Genomic DNA, 14,452 nt, shown 5'->3' with positions numbered 1-14,452 from the left:
GTTCATCATACTTCACCCCAGGTGTATGGAACTTGCAAGTCCTGTAAATCTCACCTGCGTTCAGGAAATGGAAGGAACCTATGTGGTATAATTTGAGGATATGTGTCTGAGATAATTTGGATTATTTTCCCTTCTGAGGTGCCTCTCTCCCATTTCAGTACCTGCAGGAGTAGCTGAAATGACTAACAAATGGCCTAGGAACCTCCAACTGGTAGCTCAAGATTTTACAGGCTTTCTAATTACTGTGACAATAAATTCATAGTTGCAAAAGGTAGAAAGATATTACTGGATTATTTCAGGTGATTTCTGCACTGATCACATAAACACAAGTACATTTTCCATCAGACTTCGGTCTGTCAGGTGTTGTGAAAATCCATTTTGAGCATACAGTATTATTATGAAGGTTACTCAGGAGGAGCACTTTTTTATGTTTGCAACAACCTCATTACAAAATCGGTTTTGCTGTTCTTTTTGCAGTTATTGAAGTTATGTTTAAACGCTATATTTTCTGCAACTGTTTAGTCCATGTAGGATTATCCCCAGCAGAAAGGAAAGCATGAAGAAATAAAATTAATAGAATGTTTTTTCCTTTTTTTTCCCTAAGCATTTCCTGTAAGTCCTTGATCTCTAACCATTTCTTTTTCCTATTTTCTCTTGTGCTTTTATTTTTTAAAGTAACTGATCATTTCAGCTGAATGGGAGGTGTGTGTCATTGGAGACATGCTGTAAAACTAACTCATTAAAAAAGGTCGAGCTGGGCCACCCCTGAAAGCAAATTCATGTCTTTCACACGTTTGTGCTCTATTCGCATCGAAATCTAGTACTGACCCCCTCAGAAGGAAAAAAAGTGAACCTGTTAGAGTAAAATACAATGTCTTATTTCTGTGTAGAGAGTATAAAATGCAGTCGATATTACAGTCTCCTTTGGTTGAAAGGACAGATAGGCAAGTTTTTCATGTGTGTATTTTGCTTTTAAACAGGTTCAGCTGAATCCCTTAATCCCAGGCATCAGACCACGATTTCACCAGCAGATCTGCATGGAATGTGGTATCCTACTGTCAGAAGGACTCTAGTGTGTCTCTCCAAACTGTACAGATGTATAGATGTATGCAAAAATTTCCTTATCTAATTTTTTAGGTGAAGTTATAAAGCGTGTATAGCACCGTGTCACAATATTTTAATACAAACTAGGAATGGACAACTACTGGCCTCTAACCTCTTAGTCTTTCTGCTGCTATCTTTATGTAAAACAAGTGAACTGACAAACTTAGGTCATCGTTTCTAAGACAGTTTTATATTTGTAGAATTAGAAAAATGGCACTGATTTGTACATTTATTGCTTTTGCTGTTACAGAAATAATTTAGTGTCTGATGTTCAAGATACTGGTCTCACCAAAGTTGAGGAGTGAATAGGACAAGAAAAAATAGAAAGTTCTGGGTCAATTACATGGAATGGTTTTATTGCTGAAATTACATGAATGTTGTGAATGTGTTTGTGTGATGTCTCTGGTCTTAAAAATGGTGACTCTACTGCTTCTACATTTTGGAAATGTTGTGAAAATGTTTTTGTGGCACATTTCTTCATGTTTCAAAATGTAGGAGACATTTCCAAAGTTTAAGACAGTAGAAATTTTCATGTCTAGCAGAGACAGAAGCAGTGTTTATTTAACACATATTTTAAGACTTTCCCATTAGAATCTGTTTTATGTTGCTTACTTAACAGCATATGAGGCTGATAAGCCTCTGAAGAAACTGATGCAAGTGGTTTTGCTTTTCTGCATGTGTTGTATCTTTATTAGATGCATTTAATGGATTTCAAAATATCTTTGATGGGTGTATATGAAACTCCTGCCAAGATGCTATTGCTAAAAAAGAAGCTGGAAAATACTAATGCTGTATTGCTTAAAATATCAATCCCATTAAAGATAGATGAATATTTGCCCTTGTTTTCAGCTAGGCCTTTATAAATGAGGTGATTTCTGCGTTGTTTGCAAGGCTCGTTTATAGTGTGTCTGCACAGAGGTTGATTTAGTTCTACTCTGAGATACTGTAGCAGAACTGGTACCCCTTGCCTGCACCCTGTAGATAGGGAAGACATGAATGAAGTGGTGCTGGCAAGTCTGGAGCACTCAGAGCTCTCATGTGCTCCGTTGCAGTGCACAGCCATGGGCAGGCTGTGTTCCTGTGGCTGGCTCAGCCGTAGGATCGTGTTGCTGCCACTTAAGGACTTGATCCATGTCCCCTGGGCCATGGCAGCTGTCACATTTGTTTACTAAGCTGTCACAAGTGTGAGGTAATTTGAGTCTGCCTGAGGTTAAGATCACTCGAATGATCTCGTGTCTGTTGCAGATGTAGCTTGCACGCACAGGTAGTTGCCCTGACACACAAAGAGGTGTTGGTCAGGTTACCCAGCAAACACCGTTCATGCTGTTGGCTCTGAATGTGTGAGGTGTCACTGACCATGTCACTACCCAGCTGCCAGTTCAGAGCTGCAGGGTGAGCAGGGCATGCTTGTGTGGGTACCTGCATCCAACCTGAGTGTTTGTAGCAAGCTTTTGTATTTGAATGCTCCATCCTGTGTCGCTGCATTTAGCCAGTATGTTTGTAGCTAGTTAATCTGGAGTTCTGTAAGGTGGTGAACACATTGTTCACAAACTGCAACTCTTAAAATTCTGCTTAAGCTTTGCTAACACCTTTTTTATTGGTCTGATTTCCTCTTCCCTGCAGAGGGCAGTGTTTCAGGGATTATCACAAGAGGCCTTATCTGCCTGCATCCAGTCACTGCTGGGAGCTGCTGATTCCATCAGCAAAAACAAGGTCAGAATCTGTGCTTTGGGTATGATTTCCACAGTCCCCACCCCCAGCCCCTTGTATATCTAAAGTCATGAAGCAGCAGTTCAGAATTCTGTTAAAATCTTAGTCAAGGCATGTTACTCTGCCTCTAGAGACTTGATGGATTTGCCAGTTCTTAGTTATGGTTAATGTATTGCAGGGCAAAGACAATGATTTACATGCTAGCCTATCTCTGAAAAGGTGGAATACAAATCATAGCAGTTGTGTTTACAGGCTGCTCTAACCCATGGGAAGTGATGCCTAAAGAAAAGTTTCTGCTAGAGGACTTTGCTCCCTGTATTTATTTTCACTGCCTGCTATTCTTTTCTCTTTTTCTCTGCCTCTGTTGTTTGAATTTTCAAAAATCTTTCTGATTGTTACATTCACTGGGAAGAAGTTTTAAGTATTCTCTGCTCAGAACTCTACTGTCAAAATGTTTGATCTCGTGTGTTGCTCAGAATTCAATGCAGATTCATCAGGTCATTTAAACTTTAACTGTTAGTTTAAGTAGTTGGAGTAAACTTTCTTTTTTCCTGTCACAGTTCCTTTAAATCCTGTAGTAATTTGCTAATTCCTAACAGCCAGTAAATGAATTTAAAAAAAAAAGTCTTAGTAGGCTAAAATTGTTGGATTTTTAGAAGCAGTAAATATTTAGTAATGAAAAAAGTTTTAGTTCTGATTGGAAATGATCTGTTTTGAAGTATTTCTTTTGAGTGTCCTTTGAAAAATATCTGTTAAACATAGTATCTTTAAAAAGAAATTCAAGCTACACTTCCGTTTAGCTTGAGCAGATAGCTATTTTCTGTGTAACTGATTCAGAATTCTACAGTTAAATACCCATTCCAGCACTGTGTACCTGGCCAACATTGACTTAAAAGTATTGCAGAGAATGAAACTCATCCTGCAGTGACCCCTAAATAGGTTGGCCCAGAACTAGGATCTCTATCACTTTGTTCTTGCTGCATGTTAATTTAACATTTTCTGGTGAAATGATGCATATAAGAATTAATAAAAAAGCCAAACCCAAACAACTCAAGAAGCCCTTTCCACCACTCATTTCTTGTGAAATTTCAATTTGTTGAAACTGCAGATTTAAATCTGATTTCTTCTTTTCTGCTTTATTTAACATTATATCAAGGAAAGTTCTCCAGCTTGCAAAAGCAAATTTGAATTCTTGCGTCCTTCTCCTTTCACCTCAGTGAGCCATGAACTTTAAAGATTAAAACCAGCACTCAGTATAAAGCATGTAGCTAAAATAACAGGCAGTGCAAAACTGATCATCTCGGTGGTGTGAATTTGGCCTTCTTTTATTCTTTGTATCTTTGCTGTACTGTTTAGAAATTAACTAAGCTTTGTGTTTAATGACATGAGAGAAATGCGCTGTAAGACCTTTGCAGAAAAGCACAGTTAATCAAGGTTATTACAGGAACATTAACTTTTTTTAGTCATTGTAATGATGAAAACTAATTTAGAACTTCATGTTTTTCAACTATAAATTATATGAATTGCATGAAATAATTCCTCTCTCTTAAGAAGAATAAATTTGTATCTTTCAAATAGTGGATACCTGTACTTAATGAGGACATTTAGTAATACGGCTGTGTAATCTAATTCTTCTAAGAAATGGGAATAAAGTCTGCTTCTGTAGTACACTGTATTAGGAATAGTACAGAAGTGGGATTTGTTGATCCCACAGTGTAGTTAATGGCACTACAGACTAATGGAAAAAGCTTGTTAACTAATAAAAGTGGAAATGTTGAAACTTTGCTCTTCATTTAATTGTTTGGGGTTTTGTTTTTTTTTTTTACATGTAATGCATGTTCTTTCTCTTGTGCTGTAGACCCAGGTTGATGGACAGCTTTTCTTAATAAAACACCTTTTGATTCTTCGTGAACAAATTGCTCCTTTCCACACTGATTTCACCATTAAGGAAATTTCCCTGGACCTTAAGAAAACTAGAGGTACTAAACAGTTGCTGGCTACAGAATGGGATGGGATTGTCCTCCCTTAATGTGCCAGCACAGGTTTTGGGTTTATTTTATGTTCACTTGCAATGACCTGTATGCTTTTTTCTAATCTCTTGCTTTGTTCCTAGCTTCTCTGAAAAAAACCAAAACTGTTCGCCTCCTCAGGGCAATTCAAGATGTAGCTAACAAATTCTTTATTTTTGTATGAAATGCGTTTGCCTGCTTTTGCTGCTGACCTAACTTATTTATCCAGTCTTTTTTAAGAACAGCTAAGTAATCTACATTTCTATTGCACAGACGTGTCTTTCCCCTTTTCTGACCCGTTAAAGGAATATCTCTTCTTACTGGTGCTTAGCAGGTGAATTTAACAATACATGGTCAACTTACCTGGAACAAATTAAGATTTCCTGGACCTTTGTGTGAACTTTTTTGTTTTGGGAAAGATTTTTTATTTTGCAAGTTCAATAAATAGTATTGTTGGGTGGTATTATGTAGCAAGCGTGTCTCTTGTAGGAAGTGAAAATAGAAGTAGTGGCCATGACCATGGTTTTTGAAATTGTACTATTGTTCCCCTGTAAAATTCAGGAAAAAAGCTCTCAATACAAAACTGAACTGTCATGCACTTTCCAAGCTGTAAGGATAATGGGAAAAACTACAGGAAGCATGTCAAGTTTCTCTCCTTCCATTCCAGAAGAGAAAGCTGAAGAAGTGACTCCTCTTTCCTGCTGTCTGATTTGCTGCAGTCTTAACTCTGAAGCAAGCATTTCTTACACTAACCATTTCACTTGTTGCATTTGAACATCAATGAAACCTCCTACCTGTTGAGTGGTTTCTAGTTGACTGGAGGTTAAAGGGCAAATACATCCTTTTGGTGTCTTGTCCTGGCTGACACACAAGTTTGTTCTCCATCTTCATTTAATGGAATAAATTTTTGTGCCAGCCAGTACTTTGCAGGTGGTAGTGGTAAGTACTGGAAAATACTTTCTTTATGTTGGGTGGTGGAGGCAGTGGTGTTGAAAATATGTATGTTGTGCTTAGTTCTTTCTGTGGTGTAGCATAGGCCAGTAGGGCTTTTATATTTGGGATGAATTGTAGAAGAAAAATAACCTGGCTAATAATTTTACTGTGTTCTAGACAAACTTCCTGCACACAGATTTAAGATCTAATTTGGTATTTACAGACGAAGAGATACTGCTTACTGTAAAAGTCATGCTTTTGCCCAATTTTTTGAAGTAGTATAATGTTAAGGTTCATGTAACTGAAATATGCAGTGGGATAAAGGACTAGCTCATAGGCTTCTAAACAAGAATTTGGGAAGTCTTTGGAATTTCTGATGTTTCTGGTAAAAAATTCAGAGAACAAAAATAATCTTTCTCTGTGGTCACCTTTCACTGCGTAGGAGTGCAGATTCTTAGTTCAGTGCAAAACCTACAAGCCTGCGTATTTGGTATTCCCTCTTTATTTAACGCCTCAGAGAACACTTCTTTTACTCTTAGGTCTTGTTTCCCTCCCTCTGTTTTATACAGAGTGCCGAATTCCTTTTGAAATGAAAAAAAAGAAACCAGATAGATGTGTAGGATGTTAAATCGCTGACAGTAGGGTAATAAGCTATACTGCAACTATTGATAATTTTCTTTTTCCCTATTTGACTAGATTTCAGCTTGACAGCATCCTGTTAAGACTATAGATGTAATTCCGGTATCTTGTCTTAGTTACAGACGTTGTTGGTTTTCCTTCTTGGGACTTCTGTGGAGAACATAATCATGAATGTTTATCAACCTTGATGCTTTGTTTTTAGTCCTGACTAAAACAATTAAGTTCAGAGCACCAATTTGTAGTTCTTTCATGCAACTGTACTTGGTTTTCCCAGGCAGTGTGTGCAAAATTCTGCATATTGTTTGTAAACGCTTCAATAGCTTATGTAAAAGTCTTCCACTTGGAGATACAGTAACAGGAAGCAGAGAGCTCACACAATTTTCATGCTCATAGCACTGCAGTAACTTGTTTGTTTCTTGTAATTTATTTATCTGTTTAGACTGTGCAACTGTTAGGTTCAGGTGTACCATAGGTGCCATTGAAAAATAGTGAATTAAGCTTTATGTGCTTCTGTGCATGTGCACTTGTGCATCATTAATGTTACAGTTATAATCATTCATGCTGGGCCATTTTTTATGCATAAATGAGGGATTAGAGTTTGTAGTTCCTGGAGGTGAATGGCATTGACTTACAGTGTGAGTGACTTTCTGATTCACAGATGCAGCATTTAAAATCCTGAATCCTAAGACAGTTTCAAGATTTTTTAGGCTAAACAGCAACAACGCCTTGATACAGTTCTTACTGGAGGTAATGTGGAGTCTTATTGCATTAAGAAAAATTGGGTCATTTAAGTGTGTGGTGGTCTCTGGCAAATAAAAAGAAGAGAATTGTCATTCTCTGTTTAAGGGTACTCCAGAAATCAGAGAACATTATATCGACTCCAAGAAAGACGTAGATCGTCATCTGAAATCAGCTTGTGAGCAGTTTATTCAGCAGCAAACCAAACAGTTTATAGAACAGCTGGAGGAGTTCATGACAAAGGTACAAAGGTGTTGTATGTTTGTTAACCTAACTGAAGTACTGGTAGGACAAAGGAATTGGTATTTAAATTGGTTATAGGACAAGCTGCTAGTGCTCTGTGATTAGCTGAAGATAATATTCTTTCCTTTTAAGTTCCAACAAAGCAATTTTCCAGGCATTTTTGAGATTAATGAGTTAAAGGAACATGACATAGTTTGTTTTTAAAAGCAACCCTAACCCTTGTGTTCTTTGATCAAGAAGCTTTAGCTTTTCATTGAATTGGAACAGGTGTGTGAAAGTTGGCAGGAGCTTTTCTTTTTGCAGAACCACTTTGACTGCATTTGTAAGCCTTCAAAAACAGCCTTGGGTCATGTGTGTTCTTGAGGGAGGTCTTAGAGTATGAGATGTCTTGTTACAATACATTTCGTTCTAGAACCTGCTCTAGAGGTCAGGATTTCTAGGTATCTTGAGAAAACCTCACAATAGGATATATTCTGGACTGTAGGTGCTGAGAATAAGTGACATGACCTCTCAGAAAGTGGGGCTACAGCATTGCATGGACTGCAGATATCCCAGCTGCTGATTTTTGAGAATTTAGAAGATTACAGTATTAAATTTACTCATACCTGTCACGCTGGGGTAGAGGTCAGTGGTAAGCCTAAAATGTAGATGGGTAACTGGTTGAGATTGATAGATTGAGCAATCTCAATGATTCATTTGGAATCTGGGGAGTTTGACTAAGCTGCTTAAGGATAAATCTCTTTTGAGGTTTTGTATCCTTAGATGCCTAAACATCTTTGTAAATTTAATCCCATTTTGAATTTTACTTTCAAGAATTTATCACAGCTGTAATTTTGAATTGCATTTCTGTCAAGCTGCTTCCCCTGTGTGTTGTTAAGTCAGGTCATAGAAGAGAGAGAGCAGTGGAGATTCCATGCACTGTGGTATCTGAGTTGCGCTATTTTTATTTGGTCACTTTGTTGTGAACTCAACTAAAAGAAACATCATTTTGTTGATTTTACTTGTTTTAGGTAGCTGCTTTAAAAACAATGGCCACTCAAGGAGGTCCCAATTACAGCCTTTCACAGCAACCTTGGGCACAGCCAGGTATTTACTTTGGTTTATATTCATGTTACTAAGAGGAAACTGAAGAGGTGGTCAGAATAACTTGGACTGAGAGACTGTGATTTTGAAAAATTCTGCATATAAAAACTGTCTACCTTTTTATTGCAAATCCTGGCTTCCATTTTTGCTTGTGTGCTATTTGAAATGTCTTAAGCCAGCTCTAAAAACCTGACAAACTTCAGAATATGTAATTAATTGGTGCAGTAGATTAATGCCTTGAGTATTTCTCAAGCTGTGACTGTTCTTGCATGTAAACAGCATTTCTGCAACTGCATACAGAATGTGCTTAAGGAATTAATTGATTACGTTATGATAAAGCTTTTGCTTTTGTAGGAAAGAATGTATCCTCATTGAAGCCCTTATTGTCTGTACATTTGGTATTTACTTTGGTTTCAGTTTTTCTGTCATTATGCAAAAATGGAATCTGGGTTTGTTTCCCTCTTTTTAAAAATTTAAATGTCAATGCTTCATAGGAACATTTGGAGCAGTTTTAGATGTTCCTAGGTTGTTTTGCTCTTCATATTACAAAGTTGTGCTTCTGGGTGGAAAAATCTGATTATTCCAATTCATACATTGGAACCTTCTGTTGTATCATATTCTTAAGATGCAAAGCCAGCCATGTTCATACATAATTCAGTGCTGCTCAATGGGTCAGACACTCTCAAGGGCTAACTTGAGCTTCTACTTAACATCTCCCACTTCTTCAGGAGTATTTTTAATGTTTGTTTGGAGATAATTATGTGTGTAGAGATTGAAGTAGAGCTTCTGCTGTTTCTTGGCGTCATTTGTCTGGGAAACAGGACTAGGCAAAAAGTTTAGATGTGGCAGAAGCTGAAGGGGGGAAAACCCCACATAGGATATTAACTGCAGTACTTTAAAACTACAGAATGTATTTTTCCCCTGGCCTTTAAGCAATGATCTTGTAGAATCATTAAAATTCCGAGCAATAAAGAGAGAGGGTCTTGTCTGACAGAGGATTCCGGTCTGATTGATTCAAAATCCAGATTACGGTGCAGTCTTTCCTCCCACAGACACGGCCTGTGATCAATAAGGAGAATTTGTGATATTCTGTTCTCTTTACTAGCACTGTTTATTTCCTAGCAGTTCGTTTTCCAGGTAAATTTTCTGGGAGGGAGCCTATGTAGAACTTTGCTTTTTTTGTTGCTGTTGGAGGGCTGTGATTTCAGAAACCTCAGGAGGATGTGGTAGCTTTCAGAAATGGGGTGGATGCATTTTCTGCAGGGAAAGGAAGCAGTATCTGGCACGCTGTGGTCCTGTGATGGGTTTGATACCGCACAGCCCAGCTGCCCCCTCTCTCCCTTCCACTCAAATCTGTGGTAATGATCTGCCCAGAAGAGTGGAGGTGATTTTGTGGAGCGTAGGTTTCAGCGAGCTGAACTCCGCTTTAGCCTGTTAAACATATTTTCTTTTACTTTCAGCAAAGATCAACGATCTAGTCTCTTCCACTTACAAGACAATAAAAACAAAGTTGCCATCAACTTTACGAAGCATGTCCTTATACTTGTCCAATAAAGATACAGAGTTAATTCTGTTTAAGCCAGTCAGGGTGAGTATTGCTGCCATGTTTTCCTGGAGGTGTTTCGTGGTGCTATCTGTAGCTTAAAAAAGCCAAATCCAAACTGCTCTTGCTTCTGCTACACAACACACACATATGACAGGGAAGTAACTGCTGCTCTTTATTCTGTACATCTTCCACTTGGCACCAAATGAACTACCATAAAGAAAATTAACTCTGTCCAACACCAAACCAGTAGGTTTTGGTCACTTATGCATGGCAGGAACACCAGAGGCAGAGAGGATAATACAGATTCAGTGGAAAACCTACTGTAAACCACCAGAAGAACCAAGCTTGAGTTTTAAACTTCCAGATGCAGGACTCAGTGTTTCGCTTTAGCACATCTTAGGTGAAGTTTTTATCTCACAACTAATGTGGATTCCTTGTAGCTGTTTTGGTGCTTGTTTTAGACAAGTTCTTAATGCTTGGCTGCTTGCCCCTACCCCATCACTTCAGTAGCTATTCCATGTACATTGTGCTTGTTCTGGTTCATGTTTAAGATGGGTGTTACGTTTTTTAATATTGATTTTTTTCTTCTTTCTTTTAAAAGAATAACATTCAGCAAATGTTCCAGAAACTCCATACTCTGTTAAAGGAAGAATTTAGTAATGAAGACCTCCAGATCATAGCTTGTCCTTCAATGGAACAGGTATATATTGAAGCTCCCTATTTTATCAGTTGGTCTTCCATGTGACTGGCTTTTTTAAACATTGATTTTTTTCATTTTTTGTATTTCCAGTGTTCAGAGTCCTTATTTATTTTTTATCCTACTTAATCCTGGATGATTAAACTTTGGGCTTTTTCTGATCTTTAGGCTCTCAGCTAGGAGGAGGCTTTGTTTGGTTGGGTTTTTTTAATAAATATCTAATAGATTTTCTTAAACCAAGGTGGTGATTGATGTTTCTGGGGATTGGGTTGTACAGCACTGTAGAAGAGTCTTGCCATGTCCTGGCATTGTCTTCCTGGAAAGGTATCAAAGCCAGTGAATATGCCTTAAAAAAACCTGTGCATTTGAAGGCATCTTGCTTTTGACAAATACAAAAAGCAGCAGCTTTTACATTTAGGAAGCACGAGAATGAATTACTAGAGTGCATCTGAAGTGAATTGTATTGAGGAAATGTGCAGATGTTTGTGGAAGTGTAACCCTACATGGTAAGGTCTTTAGTCTCAGAGATAATTTGGGTTAAGAATTTTCTGCATTAGGATTCTCTGTCAGAAACCAAGTAGGCTTTTAAAAATGTCACTTGGACTTTAGTGTTCTAGGGAATGTGGGTAGAATCTTGATTATCACAGGATGACAGTATTTAAACAGGTAATCTAGTTTATGGATTAGAGGATGTTGCCTGCAGTGCGTGTGGCCCCAGGAATGTGTGATAACTGTCCTGGAGCACTGAGTGGGAGTGATGCACCATAAGGAGGTGGGGTTATCCTAGAGGAGGTGGCTTCCTCTAATTGTTTATCTGATGAACCCTGGGATCACTTATCCTGCAAACTGAAGTGTATGGAAAACAATATTGTAATGTGTAGGAAACAAATATTGTGAAGGATCCCAAATGTGTTTCAGATATTTGAGATGAATGGTAACATTTTTTGCCAGTGTGCCAGTTCTTTGGAATTTCTTGACAACACATGAAGATATCTTAGGAAGTTTGTCACAGTAGTTTTGACTGCTGAAATGAGTGGTCAGCATCATCAGCAGCTGAATTTTAAAAAGCCTGTGAGTAGGCATTTAAATGGAAATTTTGGCTGTTGTTTTGTAATTTTCTTCTGATTAATGTGCTTCCCCGGAATCCTGTTTAAAGGTTAAAATATGATACATCAGTTTTGTAACTTGGTTGCTCTGTCTAACATAGACTTTCATTTTGTCTTTCAGGTGAACTTACTGTTGTCTATGTCCAAGTAGCCCAACAGTGAGGCTGCTTGGAATAAGCTTCAGCTGAATGCCAGGCAGTGAAGAGAATGCAAAGACATTTGCTTAAAGTAAACGAAGGATACCACTGTGCAGTCCAGTCTGCATCAAAACTATCCAGGCTGCTAAACCCTGTTTTAGGGAAAAAAACCAAAATGAACTGGTTTGTTGATTTGTTAAAGGTCTTCCTGTTCACTGGCTTGAGAAGTGGGCCGAAGAAAATGAAACAAAAACCCCTTTGCTGATCACTCTTATGGAAGCTCAGTTACTGCCTTTTCCAGATATTTTCAAAATTGAAAACCTTTTTTGTTGTTTTTTTTTAATGTAAAAGCCATTCTGGCTTTCCCTTAATGAGCTGATATAGGCAATGGAAAGTCACACTTTCAAAGACACGCTGGTTATACAGTGCAGGGAATCAAATGAGAGCAGGAATAGTTATTTGTGAGACTTGGAAGGTGAGCACATTGGTATGACAATTTGACTTAAGCAGGCATGCTCTGAGTTTTTCTTTAACTTCCCTGAAAATCCTGGTAATCCATCACATGCTTGAAAATAATTCAGAGGTTCTTGCTTGGGAAAACTTAATTTCCCACATGTGAAGTGTTTCTTGGAACACTGGATGTTCTGTCTTTCTTATACTCTTGTGATTGGGAGCTGTGAGGTCTGACCTGAAGTTTCATACTCTAGCCTTTCTCCATGTAAAGAGTCTCACATCCTTGGGATTTGCAATGGAAAGCTGTGCAATATAATTTCTGTTGTTTCTGAGGGAACTGCATGTTTTCAGATGCTTTCCAGCAAGGCTTAGCATTGAGGTTTTCAGGTACTTAGTTTTAGGGCAGAGTTGGTTTTTTTGCCTTTCCCAAGATCAGATGGTGGTGTCACATGGTTTAAAGTGGGAACTGGGTCTGGAACTTGCACAGCCTTTGTGCCCTGGAGTAAGTGCTAATCAGGAGTGTGGGGATGCCTGAAACTCGATGTGCAAGGCTGTCAAATCTGCATTGTAGAGAGAGGTTAAGTACTCGGTAAGTGGTAAACAGTGCAGGCTGTTGGATGAGCATTAATTGGACGTTTGTGTGGAAAGCTGGATGCTAAATGCCTGGCCCTTAATGCAGTGAGCACTTCAGAGTGTCTCAGTGTTTAAATCTTCATTGTGCAGCCCTGCAGAATGAAATTGTAGTGGGTGATGTGGCAGATTTTTAACTTACTTATAAAGCCTGTTTTGTACTTTTGAATATGAAGAAATCTCCTTGCACATGGGTGGTATTTTGATTTAATAATTTTCCTGTTATAAATAACAAGGCTGGAGTATAAGATGGTAGGATGGAAAGCTACCACAAGAAATGTTGCAGCAGTGGTGCACAGGTACATAAATGGTACTCATAGGACCTTACATGACTCCTTAAAAATTAACTAAAGGAACTAACAAGGAGAAAAACTTGCCCTCTCCCTTTACTTTTGTAGAAATACAGGCTGTAAAATAATGTCCAGTGTGTTGTAATATATGTATATTTGTTTTTTATAAAGTTTTTCAGAAGGACTGCATGGTCACTGTACAGAGTTATGACTGACTTAATACAGATATTGTATAGAAGAGATGTGAAGGGTAAACCATGGCAGTAGTCACTCTTGAGCTTGGGATCTTTTTCTCTCTTAGAGTACCCAGACAGCTCTAGGACAGCTGGTGGAAAGATTAGAAGAGCAATCAGTTTATACAGCCTGTTTGCTAAATGAACATTTGTTTAAACATGTACAGTTTCAGATATTTACGTTTACAAATAGTGTAAATACTTTCAAAAGATTAATTTAAGATGCTTTATATTATCTGACTAGAAACTTGCTGGTTTTAATTTTTTTAAATAAAAATGTTGCCTCCTATTTTGGTCCAAGAGTAAAGCTTTATTCTGTATCCTGAGGCTTGTCTGTCAAGATAACTGTAATACAGAGACAATAAATATCCTGTAAGTACAGGCAGTGCATTGCTGAGAAGTGTTCTTTTTTTAGCAGTGAGAGAATTGAGTTTATTTGGCACAGATATATACCTTAGTGCTGAATGTACAGCTAATTGTTAAATTAATGCCTCTTTATGGTTATAATAAAAGTAAATTTGTATTTTCTTTACTGACAAGCAATCTTGTGTGACTAAATAGTCTCTTTCCTTGCAATTTTGTTAGGAGGAAGGAACCACAACTATAATACAAGAACTTATTTTAACTAAGTTGGCTTTTACTAAGAGAGCTTGGGAGGTAGTGGCAGAAAACACAAGTATTACTGTATTTGATGACTGTTCTTGCCTGGATTTTCAAAGACTCATCTACCCAGAGTTTCTCATTACCCCAGAGTGCTCTTCTGGCCCTTGGTGTTGTAAAACACATTATCCAGAAGCTTCTAGTTTGCCCCCTATAATGCCAGCATGAAGTTTCCCTTCACCCTCTGGCTTTCACAATGTCATTGGAATGAACTATCAAAGGAAAAGCTCTCCTTCTCTGT

At 38.0% G+C, this 14,452-nt stretch overlaps 1 protein-coding gene across 1 annotated transcript in view; it reads left to right on the top strand.

Annotated features, from left to right (window-relative positions):
- COG3 (component of oligomeric golgi complex 3) overlaps nt 1–14,090 on the top strand; it is a 31,221-nt gene extending 17,131 nt beyond the window's left edge. The window contains exons 15-23 of the mRNA XM_032099783.1: nt 981–1,105; nt 2,728–2,817; nt 4,673–4,793; nt 7,054–7,142; nt 7,242–7,376; nt 8,387–8,462; nt 9,920–10,047; nt 10,607–10,705; nt 11,930–14,090. Of these exons, the coding sequence (XP_031955674.1) occupies nt 981–1,105; nt 2,728–2,817; nt 4,673–4,793; nt 7,054–7,142; nt 7,242–7,376; nt 8,387–8,462; nt 9,920–10,047; nt 10,607–10,705; nt 11,930–11,959 (893 nt within the window). The 3' untranslated portion in view covers nt 11,960–14,090. The remainder of the gene's footprint in view (nt 1–980; nt 1,106–2,727; nt 2,818–4,672; nt 4,794–7,053; nt 7,143–7,241; nt 7,377–8,386; nt 8,463–9,919; nt 10,048–10,606; nt 10,706–11,929) is intronic.
- Nucleotides 14,091–14,452: the final 362 nt, after the last annotated feature.

This window comes from Corvus moneduloides, chromosome 2 (genome assembly GCF_009650955.1).
Source record: "Corvus moneduloides isolate bCorMon1 chromosome 2, bCorMon1.pri, whole genome shotgun sequence".
NCBI lineage: Eukaryota > Metazoa > Chordata > Aves > Passeriformes > Corvidae > Corvus > Corvus moneduloides.
This window is presented reverse-complemented; position numbering and strand designations above follow the sequence as displayed.